This window comes from Ammospiza caudacuta, chromosome 1 (genome assembly GCF_027887145.1).
Source record: "Ammospiza caudacuta isolate bAmmCau1 chromosome 1, bAmmCau1.pri, whole genome shotgun sequence".
Classification (NCBI taxonomy): Eukaryota; Metazoa; Chordata; class Aves; order Passeriformes; family Passerellidae; genus Ammospiza; species Ammospiza caudacuta.
In genome coordinates, this window is record NC_080593.1 from 38,885,556 (window position 1) to 38,911,612 (window position 26,057).

The window sequence follows — 26,057 nt, forward strand, 5'->3', positions numbered from 1 at the left end:
ATAAAATCCTATTAATTCAAAGCAGCCCAAGAAAGGGTCTCCAAGTATAAACAACTTGGACAGGAGCCATCTAGGCTAGAACTGAACCAGACCACAGGATGAACACTTCTGTAGCTCATAGCCATTTACTTCAGCTGTTTTCTTTGAATACACAAGATTTAAGCAAGCTTGATTAGGATAATAAAGATAAGCAGTAGCATATGATAAAGGTAAGCAGTGCAGCTCTAGTGTTTATAGGTTATGCCACATGGTTTTTTGCATTGTGAATTTCTGCATGACTAGTGCAATGTTGTGGGATTCTCCTCGTGGTGGTAGCTCTGACTCAAAAACCAGCTGTTTGTCACTTAGTGCAGACAATCAGTAATATTACGAGTAAATAAACAATGATGAGAGCAGGTATCACCAGCAGCTGAGCCAAGGAGATGAGCTGGAACTGAAAATGGGAAAGAAAACAACACAAATGTAATTTTCATCATGCAAAAAACATCTGTGTGAGTGAAGATTCCAACTTGTTGTTGCCAAGGAAATTATAATGAAAATTTCAACTGTTGTTGGTATTTTATCTTGATGTAGGGAACATACACAGTGGTTATAAAAAAACCTGCCTTAAAAATGTGATCCTTAATTCTTCTATGACAGTCATTGATTATGACTTACAGATTAGAAGGCTGTTTCCCTCTTACTAATTAGAAATGTCGATTCTTCATTAGATAAAGTGTCATTTCTCATGTGGATCATGTGTGAGGCCCTGAAAGTAGTGAAAGTGTCACCTGAAATCTTGAGAGGAATTTTACAGAGCTCTGAGTTCCTCAGCTCCATCTCTGAGGTGAAGACTGCTTTCACCAGCAGGTACCTGCACACTGGCTGTTTGCCTTCCCATCCTGAGAGCAGAGGCAGAGCGCTTCTCCTCCCAGCCATACCCTTTCATTGTGACCTTTATGTGACAAACAAGCGTCCTTTTCTTAAACCAATTTTGCCATCATTCTTCCCAGAACCACTTTGTATGTTTCAATCCTGCTTTTAAATACAGGCAAAGATGAAACAAAGCCATTTATAGGAATGGTTTTATAATCAGTTCTGATCCATGGGGCACCATGGAGGTGTGTGTACTGAGAAGAATGTAGCCTCATGTAGTTGTCCCAGGTGAGCTGCCCTTTCCTGAAAAACACATTGGAACAGTCCTGTTCTTATAGTGAGGTCTGTGGCATCACCATTTTTGGGCCTATTGTAGCAGCAGTTGGTAACTCCAGCAACAGCTGATAACTCCAGGTCTGATTTTGAGAGGATTCCAGCCACTTCAGAATAGAAGGCTTCCTTCATAAGCCCCTTCCTAACTTTAGCTCTAAAGACTCTCCTAAAAGATCCTGGGATAAAATGATGCTGATGAAAAAACAAGAAATTCCTTTATATTTAATTTTCAGTTTACCCTGCCATGTATCCAGATAAGTCTCCTCACCCCAGAGACAGTAAAAAGTCTCAGCAATATTCTTGACTTAGAAGAAGCCACGTTACTGGTCCCAGTCTGACTCTGGCACATCACCATTCATTTTGGCTGGCAAGGCAAGTGGTGTAAAGTTCAAACCTCAGACACTGCTAAGAAAATTGCCTGTAAATGGTGTTTTTTTCTCACAGAAGAAGTCATAATGTGGGCTGCAGTGGGGGCAGTCAGTCTCAACCAAGGGTTGAGACATTTTAAGGTTCTTTTCACTGTGGACCTGTGGCTGGTCTCCATATTTGAAGTAAGAGGATAATTTCAAATTAAGGGGAAAAGGTTGTGAAAATGTGTCCATTTGCCAGTAATTTCCAAGCATGTTTTCTTCTGTTTACCAGAGATCTGGAGAAATAAGACAGCCTCTCAACTAAATTGACTAAATAAAAGGATTCTGCTTTTGAAGTATATGGATTTCAGAATCAAATTTCCTTTTTCTGTGCCTGTTGGCTTTATAGGCTTGTTTGCTCAGGAGGAAATGACTTGTTTTATAATGTGTTTAACATCATGTTAGTTAATCTGTGCCATAATAAAGAGTTGTTTCCTTGTGTAAGCAAGCATTTCATGTGTAAGCATGTGTGAATCTCCCACTGAAATGAGGAGGGGGTCTGTATCTAAGCCTGTTCCCCTGTTTGAAAAATGGACACAAGCGGACTTGTTGGCTACACAGCTGTATTATATGCTTGAGATAAACTGTAAATAGTTCTTTAAATTTACTTCTCATTACTTCCCCTCATTAATATTTTGGAACAGTTTTACTAGAAACTGTTTTGTGCATAAAACTGAAAGTCTATATAAAGTGTCACAAAACAGAAATCTCAGAATCGGGCCACTCAGAGTAGAAGTTGCAAAATTATCTTGTCTCATAAGGTTTCAAAATTTCTAGGCTGTTATTTACACAACTGCCTGAGGACTCTCAAAGAATATAGTCTTGAACAAATCAAACTTCTTAGAGGCCACTGGATAAATCATTTGTGAGCTGGGGAAAGATTCAATAACTAGTGGACCAGCTAGAAGCCCAGCTTTCTGAGGAACAGCGAATGTGCAGACACTGAACAATTCTCCTGCCTTGCCTTGTAGTGTTCATAATAATCAGAAAGTGTGGGTATACATATATTAGAAATAACCCTGTCTAAAACATTCTCAGTTACTGAACTGTCTGACTACTGCAGAATATTTTACACTAATATTTTTTTAAAGTCGTGTAAAGATCTTTTTTGGATATGACTTGAAAAAATTTCTGACATGGAATCAGCAGTCCATTATCTCAAAGTGAAGGACATGTTAGTTGAAGTTCAGTTGATCCATTCATCACTAATACATCGTGTGTGGCTTTTTTGTCATTTTTCATCATGTCTGATAAAAAGCAAGAATTTGCCATCATTTTTTTAAATAGTGATCAAATCAACATATCAAATGCATTTCAAATCCAAAGCTTTCAGTGTGTTCCACGCATTCATGAGAAGCCTTTCTAGTATGTTTGAGCTGGTCTGCTTTAGTCCTGTCGGCCTCTCTCTCCTGCATTGCCTCTAAGGTTTCCACAGAAACTAAAAAGTCAGTGCTGTTTTAAAGAATGCTTTCTTCCCTACTACACCTCTTAAATCTTCCAGCTGCTCTGGGGTTTGTGTGTTATCTGTCTGCACTTAGTCACCTCATCCTTTTAAATTAGATTTAAAATTTAAAAATACAGTGCCTGGTGGTGCCACCCCACTGTTGCATGTCATGGATTCTGATTAACTTAGAGAAGAGATAATGGTGAATTACAGCTGTTGTCAGCAAAGGAAAATGTTGTGAAATTAAAAAGTAGTTATATTTTGAAAAATAAATTACAATCCTGGGAAAGAAAAAAAACTCAAGGAAAAGCAAATTAGCAGTAACATGGAAATAATATCACTTGACAACTTGCAAGGTTAGGGGTCATGTTAGAAGGTCCCAGCCTATTCATTCTTCTGTAGTGTTTCTCATTCCTGGGTACTTGTGGTTTTCTCTTTTACTAAAATAGGGCTACAAATCATGCTTGATATAATTTCCCATAGACACAAATCAGGCTGAAAAATATTTTATCTTTTTTAAACTATACAGTCAATTTCTGGTAGTTTAAAATAGCTGGAACTTCAGATACTGGTATTACTTTAAAAGAAAAAGAAACAAAAGATGTGGCAAAAGGGAATTGAGCCCATGGGTGTGTAATAGGAGGCGAATGATTGTTTCCTACTCTGAGCAAGGCAAGCCTTCTGTGCAGGGTTTTATGTCATTTTCTTCAGCTGAACAAAGCTGGGAATACTTAACAAAATTGCCATTTTTAAAATCTCATTGTGAATACTCAGCATGCTGTGATCATACACTGTGTAATGGTGTTTGCAGTGAATAAATTGCTGTAGATAGTATAATATAAATAACTATTTTGTGCATTAAGAAGCAGTTCTCTTCATGATGGTTTCTATCTCAGGAATGCTCTGAGGACAGGGCTTTGGAGAATAAAAGCATCAAAGTACTCTTTGAATAACACCAGTCTGCTAAAGCAATAGGATATTTTTAATAATTTTTGGCAATATTATTTAGAAGCAAATAACAAAATCAGCTAAGTGATACTTACCTTGGTCTTAATCTATTTGATATTAATAATGTGGCCCAGACTTACTAATTTTAAAGACAGCACAGCTTCACAGCTTTGGCCAATAATTTTTAAGAAAAAAGGATTTGCTTCATAGAGACTTTGGGCACATTGATCAGGTGTGCTGCAGGTTTGTTGCAAGCAAGAAAGAGGCAGGAAGCCCTAAAGTAAACCACATTCTCACTTTGGAGGATAAATACACCTTTAGAAATACCTTGCTAAAACTACAGAAGACTGACAATTAAAAAATGCTGTACCATACTGAATTCAGTGGTTTCAATAAGCATATGAGGCAATGTCAAGCAATACGCTGTAATGCATTATTGCTCCTTTGGCAGCTCACTGGGATCAGTTTTCCTATATGTTCTTCCAGTCAGGTATACCACAAACATATTGATTCCAAAGTGCACATGAAAACAGTAACTGGCTTCAATAAAAAGCACATAATAAGAGCAGGATATAACCACTTGGAAAGAATTGCAGCCTGACTTAGAAAAGTGTCTTAATATCCTCCTTCTCTTGCTGCTTGCCTAAAAGTACTTTTAAAAAAATAAAGATGGTCCTTAATGCAGTCAGAAAACTGAAAGAGCTGAAAGAAAATCTGAATCAAAATTTTCGGCTGAATTCTCTCACTGCAATGGAAACTAAGTGGTGTAAATGATTTGTCTGATGTCTCTCTCTGCCAAAGCCTTTGTGGGTGACAAGTGGCCCAATCACTTCAGCCTCTGTTTCCATTATGAATAATTAAGTCTAGTGAAAGATACAGACTCAAAATTCATACTTATCTCACCTAATAATATTGGTATTCCAACATATGCAAGGTATAAATTCCCATTTATATTGTAGGGTGATTAAAAATACTGGATCTAGCATAGACCCAAATTCAAGTGTTAGGTCATGGTAAGGCATGATTTTTCACTAACTGCTGAGTCTATTTAAAGTAAAATGAAGAACTCTTTAAAAATTGGAATGTATATTGCAATTTACTTAGAGTAAAGAGTTAATTTACTTAGAGAACTTAGAGTAGATCTCTTGGGCCTCAAATTCAATGCTGAAAAATTTCTAGGTTTGGTGTAGATTATAACTAGTAAGAACAATGAGCATCTTCCGACATTTTAATAATGACACTTCTTTGCATTGTCTAGATAAAGGAATTGAGGGGATGATAACTTCAATAACTTATTTAATTTATTATTTGAAAAGGAAGATTTTGAGGATTTTCAGCGGGAGAAAAAAGACATTAAAAATACTGTGCATTCTAAAATTGGGGGCTTTATTTATTGAGGAAAAATTAAGTCATCAATATTATAGCCCAAGTAAGCACTTATCTCTAATTCTGAAAGGGTTTATTTCTTTAATTGTTCTTTGATTTTACTGCCTGGAGACCAGCCTGCTAATTTTATTCATTGCAGAGGTATTATTAACCACACAACAGCGCCCATTGCCACAGGCAGTCTCAGTGCTAGCTGCTATCTCTTTGTTTTTGTTTTGTAGAAGTGTATTCTTTTGGCTGCTGTGGCAACTGTTTATTACATACATTTACCAAAGTACCTCCTGATATCACTGTAGCATCTGGGTAGGCAGCTGTGACTCCCTTTCCCTTCCCTACTCCACTGTTGCTGCGGCTCCCACTCTGCTTGCTCTTCATTTTCTAGGGAAGGAAGGAAACAAAATTACTCTACTGTAATAAACCAGCCCATTAGCATTTTTCACCCCCTCCTCACTTCTGGAAAAAGGTGCAAAAATAGTAGGATTTGTTGATGGCTTTTGATGAGGGAAAGGAAGCAGGGTGTTAGGAGCAGTGGGATCTGCATGTACCTGAAGTGGGGAAGGATCCACCATGATGAAGGAGCAATGAATTGTCAGCACACAGAGAGACAGTGGGAGAGAAGCTACCCTCAGGCAGAAACTAGAAAATACATGCATACAAAGAGTAATAGCCAGTAACAAGAGAGTAATAAGGCTCAAGAGGTGGTGGATCAGGTGGGCTTCCAGGTTGCAGGGAGCAGAAGACAAGACTGGGACAAGAGCAGAAGAAATTCAGGAGATAATCTGTACTGCTGGCACTGTCTGTATCCTAACACTGCCTGTATCCATTCCAAAGTTACAGAAATATGGCAGTGCCTTACAGGACTGTGATGCCACTGCTTCTCAATGGCACGTTTTTGCACTTTGTTGAACAGGGGGTTGGGGAGGTGGGTGTGAAACAGCTGGCGATGTATCAGCATAGCTGCTGCTGATTCGCTTCTTCCCAGACTGAGATTATCCAGCAGCCACTTGCCCAGCACAGCCCCATTGCTCCTCTCATGGTTGTCCCCAAGCACAGAGTCAACCTTGAGCTGTGGTGCAGACCAAAGCAGCACTTCTGCTTAGAAGTTAGTTTCATTATTAGCACCTTAGTTTCATTATTGGTATCATGTTTAAAATATAGAGCAGAGAGTATACTAAGTTTATTTTAATGAAGCTTCATATCTGCTTCTCAAGAGATATATCTCATTGAAAGCTGAATCTGCAGTCTTCCGGTTTGCCACATCCATCTTCTCACCTCACCAGCTGTGCTCTTAAATTATTTTGCCAATCTTATTGTGCTTTTGTATCCGCTTTGCCCTCTAGGCAAATGGCTTCCCAGAAGCATTCAGAGAAAGCAGCTACAGGCAGGATTTGTTCCTGTGTATCTGTTAGATCTGCAAGAAGTGGGATTGCAAGAAACTGTTGTAGTACTTAGAAATGAAGATCATTCTGTAATGAGCTTCTCTCCTCAGAGGGAAAGCTCCTAAAAATTGAAGCCAAGACTCTGCACAATAAAAGACCAGGAAGAGAAATGGCCTTCCATGTGTCTTTTTTCCTACTGTTGCAAGTTACCAGAGATAGTTGAGAGGGACTGCAGCCTGGCTCTGATGTGTGTTTCTGTGTGCTAAAGCAATTCAGATTACATAATGCAATACTAGGAGTGAGTTGCCATAGACAATGCCATGGAAAGTGAGTTTATGGGCGTTAGTAAGATATCCTTCTTCTGCTTTATTCTTCACTGTTATAAAAACCCACTCTCTCCACAAGAATCTCTCCATTTCTTTCTGAGTCCTGAGGAATAGGAAGGCCTCCAACCAACATGCTTTCCTGTTTTATTTGGCCTGATCAGTTCCCTGCTATGCACTGTTCATGTATCAGATCTAGAAAACCATTGAAGTTAAAATCCTACATGTTTTGTGCTACAGGCTTGCCTTTCCCTTGTGTTAAAGAGTATCCATTTTAATGGTGGATACCTGCAGGATTCAGAGACTAAGAACAGAAGGGAAGATACTGAAATAGTCCTCATTTTCCACCTTGCCAGAAACACATTACAAGTTTAGGTTACCTCCAGTCATAGATGCTGGGAAAGAATGTGACCCCTCTCATCAAGAAATATAAGGTAGATTAAAAATTATAACATTATTTTGACCAATCTGTTTTGTATGACTACTTGATAATCAAGGTAAACATAGTTATTTTCTTGACCTTCTGTATTTTGACTTTTTAAAATTACTCTCTGGAAATTACGTATATTTGTATACAAATGACAGCTAAAAATCAACTGTACTTTAATAACATCTCCAGATAGGTTTTCATCTGGTATATCTCATGAATGCTGTTGTTTTCATACAAGTCCCCTAATACATTATTTTGCATTTAATATTTTAGGATACTTTAAATGCAGGGAAAGCTTGGTGTTTATAATGCATTGCACTGGACAAGCAGTTTTTAACAGCACTGCTTTCAAGTGGCTGCCTGCCTAAAACACATTGAGGGAATAGAAAATACTCCATGTGGTAAGCATATTTAAAGCAAAGTTAATTCAGTTCTAGTAGCATTTGAAGTATTTTGCTAAGAACTGTAACTGATGTCCATACATTTCACCTGCAAGTATCTATGAAAAGCCATGGCAGAACTGAAATATAGGAGAGGCAAAGGAGAGTGGAAATAAAAAGACCATTTTACATGTTTTCACTCCTTTGTCCTGAATTTCATACACTCATATGGGTGTTGTTCTGGAAGAAAACTGGCTCCATGTCCACCTATTCCAGCTCTTCCACTGAGCAAACCTCTGCAGAGGTGAAGTACAGTATTCTGTGGAGGGTCTCATCAGCTGCATGGGAATAACAGCAGCAGACAGCTGGCTCTTGGCAAGTCATTAATAACTTCAAGTCTCCAGGAGCTCAGCTGCGCCTCCTTGGTCTTATGTTACGTATTCCACTTGGGAGGTAACACTGGAGAAGTAGGGAGCACCAGTTCAGAGCCACACTACAACCTCTGCTGGTTCCTCGATTGTCCCACCCTGCAGAGTCACTGCCTGGTCAGCATCTGGGCTCACCCTGGGAGGCTGCACTGCTGGTCTCACAGCAGACCTGTCCTCCTAAGAGTCCATCCAGCTACCTTAGGGTTCATCCACTTCCTCCTGGAGCTGCCCAGCCACCGTTGTCTCTCCCTTGGAGCTGACCGTGTAGCAGCAGGTAAATCACAGGCAGCCTGTGTGTGCTCTGGCCCTGGTTCAGGACAGATTTAGTCTGCCCTTTGCTGAGAGGGTGCACATCTAAATCTGTTCTTCCAAAGATTGCAGAACTTCAGGCACTAAGCTGTTTGGTGCACTTTCTTTGAGATCTGGGGTTTGGTCACCAGTAACTTTAATAGAGCTGGGATATAAATCATACTGAATGTAAAACATTTGGGCTTCAGTGTGTCGGGCAGATATTCATGTAGTGAGGAGGGTAATTAAATCCTCTTGCATTTTAAACCTCACAGAATAAGGCTCAGGCTGACATCTTGCACATGTGGGAATTTTCTCTGGTGAAGTCTGTTCTGGTTGCCAGTATTGTGGATAAATAAAAAACTTAACAATTAAGAAAGAAGGAAAACAAAGATAATACACCTGTCAAACTTTTTGTATTATTAATGCACAAATGAAAAACCGTGATGCTTGTGCATGCTGTTGCCCTTAATACCAGCTGTTGCCTGTGCACATGGGCTGGTATTTCACATGGCTGAACAGCCCTGCTGCCAGCAAGCACTCAAACAGGCAGCATCAATAACAGCAGTCTTCCCACACTCCATACAATTTAAGCTATTCTTCAAATTAATAATAATACTTAATAAAGCTTCATCTCTCATTTGCAAAGAAAACCATCAATTAATGTTAATCAGCATGCTCAGAATGTGATCAGGCTGGGCTTGTAGCTGGACGTGCCGAAACAGTTCAACTGGCAGATGGAGCGTTTTCCAACTATTCTAATTAATGACTGCTCATTTCAAATGTTAATGCAATTAAATAAATAGGTAAAACAAATAAAAATAATATACAGTATGAAATTGCCACTGTCAGAGAGATTTCAGACCAAAAATGTCAGCCTCAGTCAAATGCAGAAAGGGCCAAACCATCCCCTCCTGGCTAAATAAGTTCTGAAAGAGCTAGGGCTAGCTTTTGTTACTTATTTCCAACCATTTCTCTGGAAATGACATTTATATCACTTCCATTTTAACCTCCTGGCATCGACTGCAGAATTGCTTCTTTAGGTGTTAGAACATTTTCCTGCAGAAAATGAGAAGGGATTCCTTTCACATATTATGGGCTTTTTTTGGTGTAAGATTTAGACTTGCCTTGCTTCTTGTCTTTTCTATTTGAAATAATTGCCTGCATTTTTTTAGGAGTTTTATTTTCTGTGAACATTGTATACCATACCACTGATGTAGGACTCCATTTGTTTGGGCTTATAAAGAGTTCAATTAGCCCCTTAATGCCTAGTTCAGTCACAATTAAACCTTCCCTGTTGACTCAGGATTGGTCTTTCTAAAGGCAGTGGAGGTGGTTTTAATTATTCATTCTCTGGTTTGTTTCTTACAGCAGTCTCAGCTGTGCTTTATTATTCAAAGGTTAATGCAAACTGAGAACTGGGTAAATTAAATTTGTTTGGCAGCTAGCAACCTGATGTATTATCGACACTGTGAAATATGGATGGCAACACTTCTGCTATTGTGCCACTTAAAAAGCCAGATTTCATCTTTAAAACAATTGCTAGTTTTGTTACTATGGCTGATAGAAAATGAATGTTCCATAATGTTATAGTCTCTGTAACCCATTATTGTTGAGAAAGCAAGGTGGTTTAGAAAGCCAAGAAGCATTAACAGCTATTATAGAAAATGGATGTAGGTACCATGACTAATGAAGTGCTCTGCACAGGGCTGAGTCGTGCAGCTGTATTCAGGGAATCGTGCAGTCAGAAGTTTTAATGAAGGGAGCCCAAGGAATTGCAGGTGAAAGCGGGTTTTATTAACTTCCAGTGAACAAAACGAATAGTTGAGCAGCGAACATGACATGATGTCGTATAATAATTGTGTGCCTTGGGTACATTGTGAGGCATGGAGCATAGCCAAGAGCTTTCAGCTGTTCTACACACTGAGTGATTCCACAAACCCCTGTACGCTGCAGAAACCTTCACTGCTAACATAACAAGAATTATTTCACAAGAAATGCCTTAAGACAATACCACATCACTTTTCTGAGATATCTACCAGCACTGCCTTCCTCTAAAAAATATTAATCAGATATCTGGAAGTCACTGTTCCAATTGATCGTAAATAAAATTCAGGTCCTGTAATCAGCAGCCTGTGAATGGAAAAGTCTTCATATGCTTTAAGAGGCCATCCTGAGTAAAATACATATTTATATGGACAGGTATTATGTTGTATGAAAGGAGGCTGGGTTAGCTTTTAGAAGAGTCATGCCCAGGAACTTTTATTAGTTCATATTTTATTTCATCTTTTTCAGGAATTCACCATACGGGTGAGAGACTTTTCTTGCTCATACAGGATTATGTTTTGTACATTTTGAATATTATTTCAGTACTGTGTTTTAAACCAAGGACTTTGAATTAAAATAATCCAACACTTCCTCCTTATATTATTTTTAAGATAGGACAGTGATTGCAGAGTGAAGCAGCCTTCTGTGGTAGTGACTGGAGGCCTTAGGTTAGGAACACGTGCAGCTGCAAGGTTGGTTGTACCCTGCTCAGTCTTTAGTACAGTCTGTGCTGTGTAATGTGTGTAATTACACTGCTGCTGACTGAGCAGGTAGGTGAAAACAGGATGGCTTGTGAAGCAAGACAGTGACAAGACATCTCAGCAAAGTCTCTGTATCCTTGCACTGTAAATACTTCACATCTGCCCACTAAAATATTTGAAATAAGACAGTTGGGAATTTTTCTGTGCTTATTTGAATAATTTATGATGTGATTTTAATACTTCCTCCTGGCTGAATATATCACTTCTCTGACAGAGCTTAGGACATCAGATGCATGTTCTATCTAACTTAATGAATGTGATACACAATTTTAGTTTCTGGTGTTACAGCAGAACCAGCAGCACTACTGATAGAGTATAACTGATGCCGTATATCCTTGATTCTATGTGGTTATTATATTTTTGTTTTCTATTTTAGTGCTGGACCCAAAGGAGACAACATTTATGAATGGAGGTCGACTATACTGGGGCCTCCAGGGTCTGTATATGAAGGTGGAGTTTTCTTCCTTGACATAACCTTTTCACCGGACTATCCTTTTAAACCACCCAAGGTTAGTAGAAGGATATTCAAAGTCTGATAGGAGTCTTCTCCTGCTGATATTTTTTAATGTGTATGTTGGTATATCATTTTAGGATAAAACATAAAACTTTCAAAGCAATAATGAATTTTTAAACTTGACTCTTTTGATAGAAAGAATTTAAATAACTGGCTACAGTTTGCTTGCATGCTGCCAGTATAGCTGAATGCATATGGATTTATTTTAAAAAAGGTTGCATAATTTCCAGTAGCTATTTTTTTTTTAATTTGGATTTGTTTCTAATATGAAGGTGCTTGCATTTGAGTTGCACCCTTTATAAGTAGCTGAAGATACTTAATCTTTACTGTTGACCCATATAATTCACCAAGCTTGTATGGCTGTCTGGACAAAAGTATGCACCTATTTCATTACCCCATATAGTATCTGCAGGTGCAAGATATTATAAATAATTGCTTTATATCAGTTTTCTGGAAGAATGTGGAAATATGGTACCAAAGTCCAGAAACTGAAGTGACAGAGATTTACAAAAATCCTTAGTAATTCTTTTTATAATGCTGTCTATAATGATTCCAGACAGAAACAGAGAACTGTATCAATAACATAAAGGTGACAGATCATTACCATGATTAACTTGAAATGTCAAACATGGAAAATCTAGTGGTTAGGAAGACTGCAAAAAAAAAAAAAAAGGTGTAATGTGTCAATACAGAGCATCATCTCTAAGCAGAGGTAATAACTGCTGGGAGGATCTCAGAATGAGACTTTATTCTTGTTCACAGGATTATTGCTAACCACCTGCATAATGTATTTATAAAAAAGGCCAACATCCTCCTAAAATGCATCCTTTGGCCTACAGAGTGAAGTAATTGCCGTGTCAGGTACATGATGCTTAGAAGTCCTTATCTGGAAGACTGAGTGCAAATCTTTACACACATGTTCGATAATACGAACAGAATCCAGGAAAATTTATCCTGCAGAGCTGTTAATAGAATCAAATAAATTGATGGGGCTGTCTTCATGAAAGAAAGGGAAAAGAGGTGCATTGTTCACCTTGCCACTCTGGAGAGTGTGTCTGGAAGACCTGCATGGAAGGAGCGATGAGATTAAAAATACTTACCTTGTTTATGACACATTTATGAAAGGATGGGTGTGCCATGTTGGTCTGTAATAGAAAGGATATTGCATTAAAAGAGGGACAAGCCAGTTCCTGTTTGATTACTTTGAGTAGATTATTGAAATATAAGTGCTATACATAGAATTTTAATGCGACAGTAGTAATGATTACAGTAGTAGATAACATTGATATTACCAGGAAAGATTTTGTAAAACAAATGAGAGATGTGAATGCAAAGCACTTGTCATTTTGTAAATTGAACTTTCCCAGCCAGTAACCTAAAGATGGGTGAGTATAGCAGTATTAGAGATGGTCTAACTTTGTTTCCTACTTTTGGTGTTCCAGTTTAGAGAAGTCTTGAAGTCGCTGAGAGGTCTTAGAGGAGTTGTACACCTTGCTGACTGCACAGTTTCAGATTTAGGCAGCTGTTGTCACATGGTGAAGAAAGAATTTGAAAATTTATGATGTCTTCTTCAGTTTATTAAAGCTCTAAGCATGCTGAACTGGGTCAGTTCTGTGCTGTTCTTCTCCTGTCCTGTTTTTCCTGCCTCCCCCCAGTCCAGCCCACCATCTGGACAAGGTGTGTTTTAACAAGCCCTACTTATTTACTTCTTTCTTGGTCTTGATCTCTTTGTGCTAGCTGCCATGCAAGGGTTATATTCAGTCCCCCCAAAAAGTTAAAATTATAATTTTAGGGGATAAAATGACTTTATGGTGTATAAAATAGAGCTTGAAGTTCTCTCTCTCAAGAGCTAATACATAAGAACTAGCTCTGAAAGACAAGTTACAGGGAGGTCTTTTGTCATTCTCTCTGTTGAATCTGTTGAGTCTTGAGGCAGTGTATGCAACAGACACCCTTTTAAAATAGAAGTTGAAGGTCCAGTTTGCTATTTCACCACAAGGTAAAGTCTTTTTCAGTCTGCACTCAGTTGTGCTCAGCAACTGTGTTATTTTGAGACATGAGTAATGCAGCTGTACATTGCTTATTAATGAAATGTCAAGCAAAGAGGCGGTTCTTGTCCTGCTCCGTAATAGATTTGATTGTCTGCCTTTATTTTGATGCCAGTTGTCACTGTAAGAAATGTATGCATCTAAATCATCTAAATGTATGCATCTAAATGTATGCATCTGTATGAAAATGTACTGCTTGATAAAGGATAAGAGAATTGATGATGCCATATTGTCTTAGTAAACAGCCAGTTTTATGTTGAGGGGAATTGTCATCTGTAAGAAAGTAATTTGTGTGTGTGCACAGGGGACTAATGTCAGATATAACTGTGTCATAAGCGTGTGTTGAACACTTGGATTCTTACTCAATTCACTTCAGCCACAGTTCTAAATGACCCCTCTTTTCAGTCCTGCTGTATGACCTCACAAACTGTTGCTATTTCATTACACCTATTTTCCAGACCTTATGAAACTCATTCATAGGTAAAGTAGTTAGGGAAATCCCTTTAATTGAGCAGCATGGGAAGACCACTGCTTATCATAAGGTAGCTGCCTGTCAGCACTGCTGGGAAAGGGTAGTTAGATATGTCCTCCCCAAGCTGATCTCTAGCAAAAGAAAGGTACTGAGTACATGGAATATAACACATGGCCTCGTGGTACAGTGCTGTCTGTGTGCTGGCATCTCTTCTACTTCTCCACAAGATTTGTGATATTTTGTGCTGTTCTCAGAATCGTGGATTATAGGGTTATGGGCATAGATCATTTTAGATTTCTTTGTAGTTATATTCCAATTTTTTCTAACTCCTTATGGCTCTATCGTCTTAAAAAACCTAGGGATAAAGTACAAGACTGTGAAATGTACTGAGAAAGACATAAAATGTATCCTGAGTGTTGGCAAGATTACCTCCCTGTAAGAACATAGCAGAAAGGGTCTAATTCACATTTTTCACTATGATTGAGTTCATAAATTGCTCCTGAGATTTCTGTGGGCCATTTTCGTCCCTCATTCACTATGAAGTAAGGAAATATTTAAACAAGTACTGTCAAAATTGATCTTCCTAAAATGTGACCACAAAAAACCTGGGAAGAAACAGAAACTGTATTTCCCAGATGCAATTACTTGGACCCAGCCTGGGGTTCCAAAGGCAAATTCCCATGTCACATAACATATTCACTGTTAAGGGGCCTAATCCACAGTGTGTTAAAATCTGCAGAAAGATCCCTTTTCCTTATCTCTTCTCAGATGTTGTGCACTCCATTATCACATCCATACATGTGTATGTCACACATGGATCTTGAGGATGGTAAAATAATTTTTTAAGTAAGAAAAATGCATTGAAAGTTTATTTTGGATATATGTCTTTTATTTTTATTGCCATCATTAAAATATATTTGTGGTGTAAACACTGTTCAATTTGTAATATACAAAGTTCTTGATATTTTTTGAGGGGTCCAGATTGCTTCTATAAACACTGTTGATGCCTGATCTGATCGTTGGGCACCCTGTTGCACATTGGAAAACATTAATTAAATAAACAACAGAGACCACATTTGTACAAGTAAAGATGTCCTATATTTTGGTTTTTCTTTTTAACAAATGTACAAAGTAATTTTCATTTGCTGTTCCAGATAGTTAATCTGCTTCTCTACTTTCCCTTTAGCACATAAAAGAATCACTCTTTCATTCAGGTTTTGTTTAACAAAGAATAAGTATCTATACAAGTTTTCACTTTCAGGTATTTCTTCAGTTTTTGTGGCCTCCAACATTCTCAAGATTTTCAAGTTTTATCTCCATTTTCCACATTAATTCTCCTGTGTGATCCAGTTCACATTTCAGGTTTTGTATAGCAACGTGTCACTGTCATCAGGTTTCCCTTCCAGTCTGCACCAACAGACTACAGATCCCCTATGGATCCGTAGTTTTCATTTTGTCTGTCCTTGCCTGTCAGTGTTTTTCCAAAGTTAAACCATAACCATAGAATCAAGTTAAGTTACTCTTTACCATCACAGAATAAACCATGTGGTAAGATGGAGTGTAATTTGCTCTCACACTGTTAATTTCTTCCCCTTTGAAGTCAGTCTGTTTCAGTATTTCAGCTTTGTCACATGCCTTGAAACTGGACTCCAAATTTTTTGAGCCAGAGGTCACTGACCTTTTCAGCTCTGCTTTCCTTATAAATCAGTGGCATTTGGCTTCACTCACAACTGCAGCACACTCATGAAGAGGAGGGAGTTGTTCTTCCCCAAAAAAGTTTACGTCTGTGTGACCAATGCAGCTGATAGGAGTGATGGAGGGCCAGCCCAGCCTAACTCTGATTTAGCTATACAGCCAGAAAACAAGATCTTTAGAACAGCTCATCTGAGAACTAACAAATTAGCTTTGGATTTCTGGGAGGCTCTAATCAATTAAAAATATTTCCTTGCCTCTGCTGTGAGGAAGCTGCTGTGGCACTGCAGCAATGAGCTCAGCACCTTGAGGGCTGAGTCAGCAAGGAAGCGGCAGGCTGCACGATCACCGCTCTCCCCTCAGCTTCATCCTCAGTGTCACGTTGGTTTCATGAGATGCCTGGTTGAAGGAAGGCATGGAACACACAAAGTGAGGCATGGATGTGGTGATGAGCTCACTTTCTGCCAAAGGCCAGATGATGCTGAGGCTTCAATTTTGGTCACAAGGTGACGTTTCACTTCAGCCCAAAAATACAGCATGTAGCATAAGGGACTGAAAAATAGACAAAGCTGTGCCCTGTTCAGAGTAGAAATGAATAAATATGCTTAGATGACCTGCCAAGGAAATAACCTTACATTTTTTCAGTGGCTTAATGACCCCCTCAACCTTTTTTAGAAATACCTTTGAGATTTCTTTTTCCTGCCAACTATCTTCCTTTCATCCTTAATGGATTCAGACAGTTCACCCCTTGGCTTTAACAGAGGAAAGGTCTCTCTCTCTCTCTCTCTCTCTCTATCCCATTCAATACCCCAAAGCTCTTTCTTTGGGGGATTGAATGGGATCTAGCCATGCATAGATGTCTCTTGTGGGAGGACGTGTGTTTGTATGTGTGGGTGTACATCTATGATTATATGTCCATGTGTATTTGAGTAGGAGGTATCATGTATTTTAGCCTGGTCTGACAGAAAGAATTTCACCTCAATTTCTGTCCTCAGTCCACATAAGAAATCAGTGAATTCCCCAAGTATGCAAGGTTTTGATCTGAGATTCTTTGAAATTTAGCCATCAGTACAAACACTGCAGCTTTAGGTACACTACGCAACTGAAGGAAAGGCAATAATTTCACTATCCTGCATGCTGTCCCTCTGGAGCAGGAAGCTTTGACAAATCAGGAAGCCATACCAGTCTTTTGTACAGGTGTTTGTAGAAAAATGCATGCTGTTCAAAAGAACTTTCCTCCCAGGAATTGTCACTGCACTGGAGTCTGCCTTTCCTCAAGAATAATCTTTATTAATTACTTCTACTCTCATATTTGACTATGTTCAGTCTATTACAGTGTCAATTCAATTTAGCTGTGGCGTATACAATATGGATGTATCTATCATTATCCTAGTATACTGCTAGCTGTATTTTTGGATTTGAGTGATTTATAGAATCTCTTAATCCCAGTTCTACAATTAATCTTGCTAGGGACTTTAATCTCAGCTGACTGAAAAATGGCTCATAGGACTTGAAAGCTGCAATATGCTAAATCACCTCTAAATCAAAATTAAAATAACAGAAAGCTCTGTTTTCTGTTAAGTCCTATGTAGGTCTCCTATGTAAGTCTCCTATGCCTAACAACTAACTGAAAAACTGTTCTCAGCACTTGATAGCCTAGATGGTTTAAATCAGCTCTTGGACTACAAGGGAGGCCCTTTTCCTTTTTAAATATAATACACAGTGTATAGAGTCTGATCTTAATGGCAATATTAAACATCTCTTCAAGTTTTTTCATACATAATTGTAATATAGCACTATAGTCTCAATGCACTCAATAACCTTTTGTGGAATTCTTCTTCTGTGATAGACACTTTCAACCTATTTTGTAAGTTCAGCCTCATGTCTGAGGGGGCAATTCTTTTTGTTCCTGGCTTCTATTCTACATGTTCATACTCTTTTTATATGTGATTGGCTGTTAAGGACACTTTTCTCTGCAGTGTAATAGAAAAACAGTGCTTACAAGAGTAGATGCAAAAAAATAAACACTCCTTGGTATTTCTAACCTACGTTGTTAAAATGAACCTTACTAGGCAGACATGCGCTTTAAATTGCATTTATCACTGCTAACACAATTTACTCTTGAAGGTCTAAAACTCCCTAAGTACAAGCCCATTTGACTGATCCCTTTCCACTATCTTTGGAACCCTGATGCAGGCAGGGCTTCATTGAGCCTCCTCTAGCCCCCCTTCCCAGATATTGCCGTCATAAGGGCAGCCTTCAAACGCAGTGCTCTCCTGTCAGTCTTATCCTTTACATTCATTTGCCTCGTCATACCTCTCTCATAGCCTCTGTCACATCCTATTAGCTCTCAGTGCCGTGCTGTGCTGCTCACAGCTCTTTCCAGCTGCCTGCTGCCCTCCCCGTGCTGCTCCTGGTGCTGACGGTGCGGCGCGTTCCCACAGCGCTGCCTCCGCGGCCCCTCGGCTGTGCCCCCGCGCTCCCTTGTTCTCCTCGCCCAGCCTTTCCATTTGCATCTCCTCACTGAGAGCAGCCCAGGAACCCTTCATCCGTGACAGTAAATGGAGCTGGCAGGTTTTCCCAGCAAGTGAAGTCTTTGGGTGTTTGCAGGCAGCAATCAGATGCGGGGGCGTCTTTGAGAGGGAGAAATGGACAACCGACCAGCAGCAGGCCATTGTCAGAGGCAGCAGGAGCAGCCCCAATCCTGCCCTTCTCAGAACAGCTCTTTCCAGGAGTGTGAGCTGCAGACTGCAGTTCCCATGCTTGCACACCTGCAGTGAAACAGTTTGTTCCATAGATCTCATCCCTGGGATGTTCCAGCCCTGGAAGTGTTGAAGGCCAGGTTGGATGGAACTTAGAGCAGCCCGATCTAGGGGGAGGTGTCCCTGCCCATGGCAGAGGGATTTTGACACTGGATGATCTTCATGGTCCCTTCCAACCCAAACCATTCTGTGAGTCTGTGATGTCTTCAGGTGGTGCTGAACCAGTTTGCAGTGGTACAGGGCTCTGGACAGCTCAAACACAGGTGACTGCTTAAGTAAGTGTAATGTCTCCCAAAATGACAGAATGAGAGTTTTAAAGTGGAGGGCATAGATGTGAGCAGAAATATGTTAGACTGAGGAGAGAATTAATAACTATGTTTTATTGTGATTAAATGCAAAATACGTATTTGATAAGGCAACATCATGGAAATCTCTGAGATTTCCTTTCAATTCATTTATCTGATAATTCTTCTAGTAATTGGTAAATTGAATTGCCAACGACTCTTCTAATGAATAGCCTCCTTATTCACTTTGTTTACAATGTACTAATTTATATCAGTAGCTTCTATTGATTTATTTAATCTTGATGCAAACAGCTCTATCTAACTAAGCTCCTCCTGTTTTCCTTACCAAGACTTAGGTGGTTTATCATTTCTTCCAATTTCCTGAGAATACCCAGTACACAAAGCTCTTTGAGAGGTCTTGTAGAGGCATTGTATGGGGAATATCTTCTGCCTCACAGCCTTGGTTTCCATGTTGCTTGTCAAATATATTTTGGGAAGACAATTTGTCTGTTGGAAATTTCAGAAGCTACATAATTCGGCTGTATCAAGCCTGTTTTTCACTTCATAAAATCCATGTGATCTAAAAATACATAATATATAAGTGTTGTTTCTTGTCCTCTTTTACACATACACAGATAAATATACACAAATGTGAGAGAAAGAACTTCTTGTACATCATTACTATGAAATGAGAGCAGATGGACTGATCAGGACAGAAAACTACTAGTTTTGAAGTCAGTCTGCCTAGGACTTCTTATGTATGGAGTACCTAAATAGCCAGTGCCTGTTGGAATTGGGTGAGGAAGAAGGGGCCCCTGTTTCTTAGAATAAAGTCTAGGAATAAAAACTTGTACCAGGAGCACCATGCATGAGCACTGTAGTGGACTGAGAGAGGTGTTTGCGTAGGACAGTACAGCCTGCATGCTTTGAACTTCAAAAGGGAGGTTTTATTTTATAAAAGTTAAATGGTCAGTAAATCTTTAAAAAAAAACTTGCTCTCTTGTAAGAGAACTTTTTTGCTGACTTTCCATAAGGAGCTGCTAATTGTAAGAAAGATTATGCTGATTGTATGAAAATCATTTTATAAAAAACTCATAGTGACTTTGCCAGAGAAAGCTTTTGATGCTTGGCAAATTACCATCTTGTTTCTATTCTGAACATCCCTAACCCAAACAGTAATCCATTTCCCTTGTCCTCTCCTTCTCTCCCTTTGTTTTCAGAAAACTTTGTACTGTTTAGGACTTTTCTTCTCTCTCTTGGATACATCAAAGATTATCAAGGTCCCTTTTTACTTATCCTGCTGTTAAATCTGGGTGCAAAATGAGTGCATTTATATAATATAGATATTTATTTATATAATGTAGTGCTACTGTGCTTATTCAATTTTTTTCCCCTGCAACACTGTTCAATGAGATAGTGAGTAGTTACTCAGCTTCATAATTACAATGAATATAATGAATAATTACTCACATTGCATACTGATTCATTTTCAGTAGTATTAAAGGTGAACTCATGTGGATGCTATTATATCCATTTAAATTGTTACCACTTTTGGCTGCTGATGTCTTGCATGGTGCATTTCGCCAAAGAAGCAGAGCACAGTTTGCGTATCAGACTTCTCTGCAGGTCAAGCAAACGTAATTACAGTTTATTATTTCCTGCTAATGCAGATACCATGTATTTTCCTTCAATAAAGTTATTTATATCTGTTTTTTACCAAGTAAAATTAGATGTAATCAAGTGTTTTGAGAACTAGATGAAGTACATTTCTTGCTGTAAACTTAAAATGTACTCTTAAGTAGTGAGCATCATATGGCCAGTCATTTTTTGTACACTCTTTGTGATGAATCATTAAGTATCTCAACAATTGTTCATGCTACAAATATGTACTAACAAACTGGAAATAGTCCACCCTGTCTTAGAAAGGCAGCTTCAGTCCTCATAGATAAATGAAGTGCACTTTGTAAGAAATTAAAGGGTGCTAATTAATATAAAGGTTATTGCATGAGTGTTGTGTCATTCAGAGCTATATACACTTTTCATTTAGACTGTTTTATTTTTCTCACATGACTGAAGAGTGTAGGCCTGATCTCGTTTTTATTTTCTCTGCGTGGACAAATGTATTGCTCATAAAGTCTGACAAACTGAGATGGGAACAACTTACTCTCTCCTGAGCTCTATGAACATCATCATAAATGGCATCATATTTTATATATATATATATATATAAAACATTTTCTGTATGCAGTACAACTTCTTCCACTTCAGGTAGTGCCACTGCAGTTTTATTAAAGCAGAACTCCTGGGGAATATTTGAGGAAGACAGAAATTTCATCTCAAGCAGGCATGCAGGATTCCATCCTTGCAAGAAATGAAAGTTCTTGAAAGGAACTTCCCAAAATTGTGGGAATGAGAGCCCTGGGATCTCAACTCTGCTTGCAGCGTTACCTGAGCAAAAGGAGGTTGGTTTTGTTTATTTTCAGACTGGCTGTGGGAATTTTTCCTCTCTCCCTACACAGTCACCAGGCTCCAGTGACTGAGAAGCAGGAGGTGAGGGTTTGAACCCAAACAGGCTGATGAAAGCAAACCCTCAGGGCACACTGTAAGCCCTTGCATGTTATTTGTAAAACTAGGGAATCATTTCATCCTCCTGATACGTTTTTGAAGAAGATTGCAACTGAATTCAGTGAAGTCTGAAAGTGTGTGAGGTGGTGTACCAGGCATCATAGTGACTGTTGTGTTTAGACCTCCGTGCAAAAGAAAGATATTAAGTTATTTTAAAACTACATAATGCTGGGAAAATGGTCTTAAAAATCACTCAGAGATCCAGAAATTACTTATCTTGCCTTCAACTAGTTGTTTCCTCAACTCAAATCTATCTTAGTTTCCTCTTCCCAGGTTTTATAAACAGTCTTTTTTCAGTCCTAAAACCTACTCAGTGAACAGCCAGACACAGCTTTGCACGTTTGGCACTCAGCAGTAGATGACAGATGAGTTTATTATTGTTTACTTCCAACACTGATTGAATAAAATTTGATTGAAAATAAATTCCATATCATTACCCTTTGGAAGTTTGTAGTGCTCACAGTTTTCAGAAGGTAGTCCCATTTTTCCCTATTCCCCATAACTTGCATTTTCCTGACCTATACTTTTATGCAACAAAAATTAGGTATGCTTTTTAAATTCCAGAATGAAAGAGAATAAATCCATAGAGAGCACTTATGGTTCAAGAAAATCCATAAATTTCTCCTCTACCATTTAATTGTCTGAAGGTGACTTTGCCTGCACACCCACACCCTCCTTAGAGCCCCTGCATGAGGTTGTTTAGGTGTTTTCATTAGGGGATAAATGGAATTAGAGTCCAGCATTTAAAGGAAACATTTAAGTGACATCAAAGGTAAAAATATGACCATAATAAAGAAAATGCAGTTCCCCTGGAAAGGTATTAACACATGATAGAATAGGAGAACCCTGCATAACCTTATAATGTAGGTATGGTAAGCACAACATGCAGAAAGTTCCATCTCAGCACTTCCCACATTATCAGCAATTTGAAGCAACACATGGATGAGGAAAGCAATGTGTTATCGCATTTGTACTCTGCTGCCTCGGGGTGAGAACTCTGTTACCTGCAGCCTTCAGGCCACAGTTTCCAGCATATTAAGGCTGTCATTAAATACAGCTTCTTCTGCAATTCTAAACACTGTGATTATTTACATTAATTGATTGAATTGTTTTTTTAGTATTAAAATTAATTAATAGAATATAACATATTGTCATTATAAACTAACTAATACATTGATTATTTACATGTTTAAATGCCTGCCTGTCTTAGGTGACATTGGTGACATTGTCAGCGCTAAGCAGCAAGCCTTATCTTGCCTTTCCCAATCTCACAGGTTTAATATGTACTCAACAGTGAAAAAATGCTATATTTCTGGTCTAAGCATTTTCTAAAAACAGCCTTCCAACTGCAAACAGGTGGAGTCTCATGTACAATTATCCACCAGGTGATGGCAATGGAGTGTTGAACAGCTCATGAATGACATGAACTACCTCCATTCATCTCAGTGGCTCTGAATCCTGCCAAATTCCCAGTGTCCTTGTTTCAGTGCTTCAGAAGCAGCTGAGGCAGGGGAACAAACGTGTGGCAGTGTCTGTCCTCTCTGCTGGAGGCAAAACACTTACACTTAAAATACAGGCTCAAATCGATGACCTCTCTGAAGCAGGTCGCAAGCTCAGACTGACCTGTCTGTAAATATTTTAGAGGGTATAATTTAATCTGTGCAGTGGATTCAGTGCTTCCCCCACATTCAGTGAAACCACACATATCTTATTACTCAGTGTATTTAGATGCCACTGAATGAAGTCCTCCAATTTTTCATTGTGGAAGTATAGGGAAGCACCTTAATTGAAGTAAAATACTTGAGCATAGGCTTTATTCCAATGGTGTACTGAAAAGTTAGCATACAATACTTAAAATTAGGCAGGTGTTTTTACTGAGTCCTGGGACATCCTGCTAGGGAGCAGTCACTGATTCACTTCTAAGTGGAGTCTAAGAGTTCCTGGAGTTAATCTACCTAGGGAATAAATGAGTACCTACAATTCCTAGGATGGTCCTCCACACCATCTCTCTTTCTGGGCACTTTGTGTAAAGTAGTTTATGGCTTTTGTGCATTAGCAACCTTCCTTGTTCAAAATAGCTTCCCTTTGTACACAGACATTTAATTTTATCACCAAATTATAATTATTTAAATAAATAACATTTTGATCTCACAGAAGACTTCCTTCCCTCCAAATGCTGAATGTGCTTGGGCTTCTAATGAGGGGGAGAAAATAGATCATCCAGCTAAAGCTTTTGGATTAATTGAGATCATTGCACAAGAAATATTTTAAATTTTCAGAGAAGTGAAGCACTTAGGCTGGAAAACAATAAGCAAAACCACAAGTGAACAGGAAAAATGAAAGAACCTATAAATATGTAGGGTATGGAGTAGCAAACTGTCAAATTATCCAATTAATTGTCAATACCTTTAAACATAGAAGCATTTAAAAGCTGATGAACTTGCTTTGTAGGGTTCTTTGGTGCAGAACTCACTGGTGCATGACAATGGGCTCCAAAGCATTTTTCCAGATCTATGTGGAAAAGTACTTATGAGAAAAAGTATTTATTGTTGAAGGCAATGTTTTAATACTATAAATCTACTATCTTTTCTTTCCATTATTTTGTCAAAGCGTCTTGATTTAATACAAAGGGCAGAATTTTTCAGGGTGCTAGAGAATGATTTCTATAATTATTTTTTGTAGAAGCAAACCAGGTACTGTATTATTTCACTTGTATTCTCTCTCCTGCTTGCTGAGTGGCCTGATAATCCCTTTCAGATCACTGATATCTCTGATACTGAAGAAAATCAGGAGAGGAGCCTGCCTGTCTCCAGTTTGCATTACTCTCCAGACAGGGGTTTGTCTGTGGAAGGGCAGGGGTGGGTTTGCAGGCACTCCCACTCACATTAGCACTATCCCAGAGGAGGGAAGAGCACATCTTCCCTGAGTCAGGGAATGCTCTTGTCTCCTGCCTGCCCAGCCCCTCTTCTGGCTGGGCTCTTGCTGCTGAGATAGGTGCCTGAACTTCTACATCTTAATTTTGGATTTTATGAACATGTCCTTGAAACCATTTGGGTGTGGCTTGTCATTTGCATAGAACTGATGAAGAAATTAGTCCTTGATGACCTCCTGTGGTTTTTTTTTTCACGTTGTCCCTTCTTATCCAGTAGCCCCAGTATTCATTCTGAGCTATGAAGTCAACATTCCTAACTGAGCTTCTTTTAAAATAAAAAGCCTGTGTCTTCACCTTGAAAAAAGAGGACATTATTCTGGGCTAAAATAATTTCCTTGGTTTGTTACCTATGGGATCACCTGGAAGACCATATGAAACAGATACATAAATCATCAAAATAAACTACTGAAAAAAACCCCCAAAGGTGTTTGCAAACAATTCCACTGATAAAAATATAACCTAAAATTTGGAAATAAAAGGATTTTATTTGAGCAGCCTTTCTTCAAAATATTTCACTTCAGTTTTTTCTGCTGTAATGCCTCTGCTTTTTTTTACAGCTTAATCTATTGTGTCAAATGATGAACAGATGAAGACAGTAAAAGAATCTGTCTTGTTCTGACTTCCTTCAAAGTGTGAAAGAGCTGTGGACCTGAGTTATGAACATTGTCCAGATTAGGGGCTGGAATTGTTGGGGGCTTTTTTTGCCATTTACAAAATAATGAGATTGATAAGACCAAGGCAGGAGGAAGCTCAGGAAATGCGTCCCATTCTCAGCCTGCACAAACCAGTTTCACTGTGGGCCACAGCTGCAAGAGGCAGAGTTTATTTCCTTTATTTTGTCTTGCCCAGTCTTTAACCATCAGTAGCAGCCTGGAAAGCAGAATGTTTGTTCCTATGGTTCTTCATTGCTTAATAATTGTGCAGTTACTGGCTTGAACGCTGTTGTACTGAGACACGCTGTCCTTTCCAGGTAACGTTCCGGACAAGGATCTACCACTGCAACATTAACAGCCAAGGCGTCATCTGCCTGGACATTTTAAAGGACAACTGGAGTCCAGCGTTAACCATTTCTAAAGTTCTCCTCTCCATCTGCTCCCTCCTCACAGACTGTAACCCCGGTAAGATGAATTAACTTTCATATCTCCATTCATTCGTCATTCACATTTGGTCACCTCAGTAATGTCTGGTCGGTGCTCTGTTTTACTGGTACCTACTGAAAAAAAACCCACAAAAATGTAAATTTTAGATGCCATTCATATAAATAGTATAGAAAGAAAGCAGAATTTCAGAAGCTCAAGTGCAGTTTTGGTACTGGAGGAAAAAAAAATTAATTCAGAAAGTTTGATCAGTAGAAAATACCTTAGTATGCATAATTTGGATATTACAACCAGGATATTACCACACAGAAATATTAATGAGTTAATAAATATTGAAAAGGAAAGCTTTCATTTAAATATGCTGATAATGTGGTCTCTGAAAAGAATATTAATAGCACAGACAATGATAGATGCCTAACACAGACTCTACAAATAATGA

The 26,057-nt window shown here is 38.7% G+C and overlaps 1 protein-coding gene across 4 annotated transcripts in view; it reads left to right on the forward strand.

Annotated features, from left to right (window-relative positions):
• Positions 1-26,057, forward strand: part of LOC131559528 (ubiquitin-conjugating enzyme E2 E2) — a 201,840-nt gene that overhangs the window by 153,479 nt on the left and 22,304 nt on the right. For all 4 annotated transcript variants that reach the window (XM_058807927.1, XM_058807936.1, XM_058807944.1 and 1 more), the window contains exons 4-5: positions 11,569-11,701; positions 25,492-25,639. In XM_058807927.1, the coding sequence (XP_058663910.1) occupies positions 11,569-11,701; positions 25,492-25,639 (281 nt within the window). The remainder of the gene's footprint in view (positions 1-11,568; positions 11,702-25,491; positions 25,640-26,057) is intronic.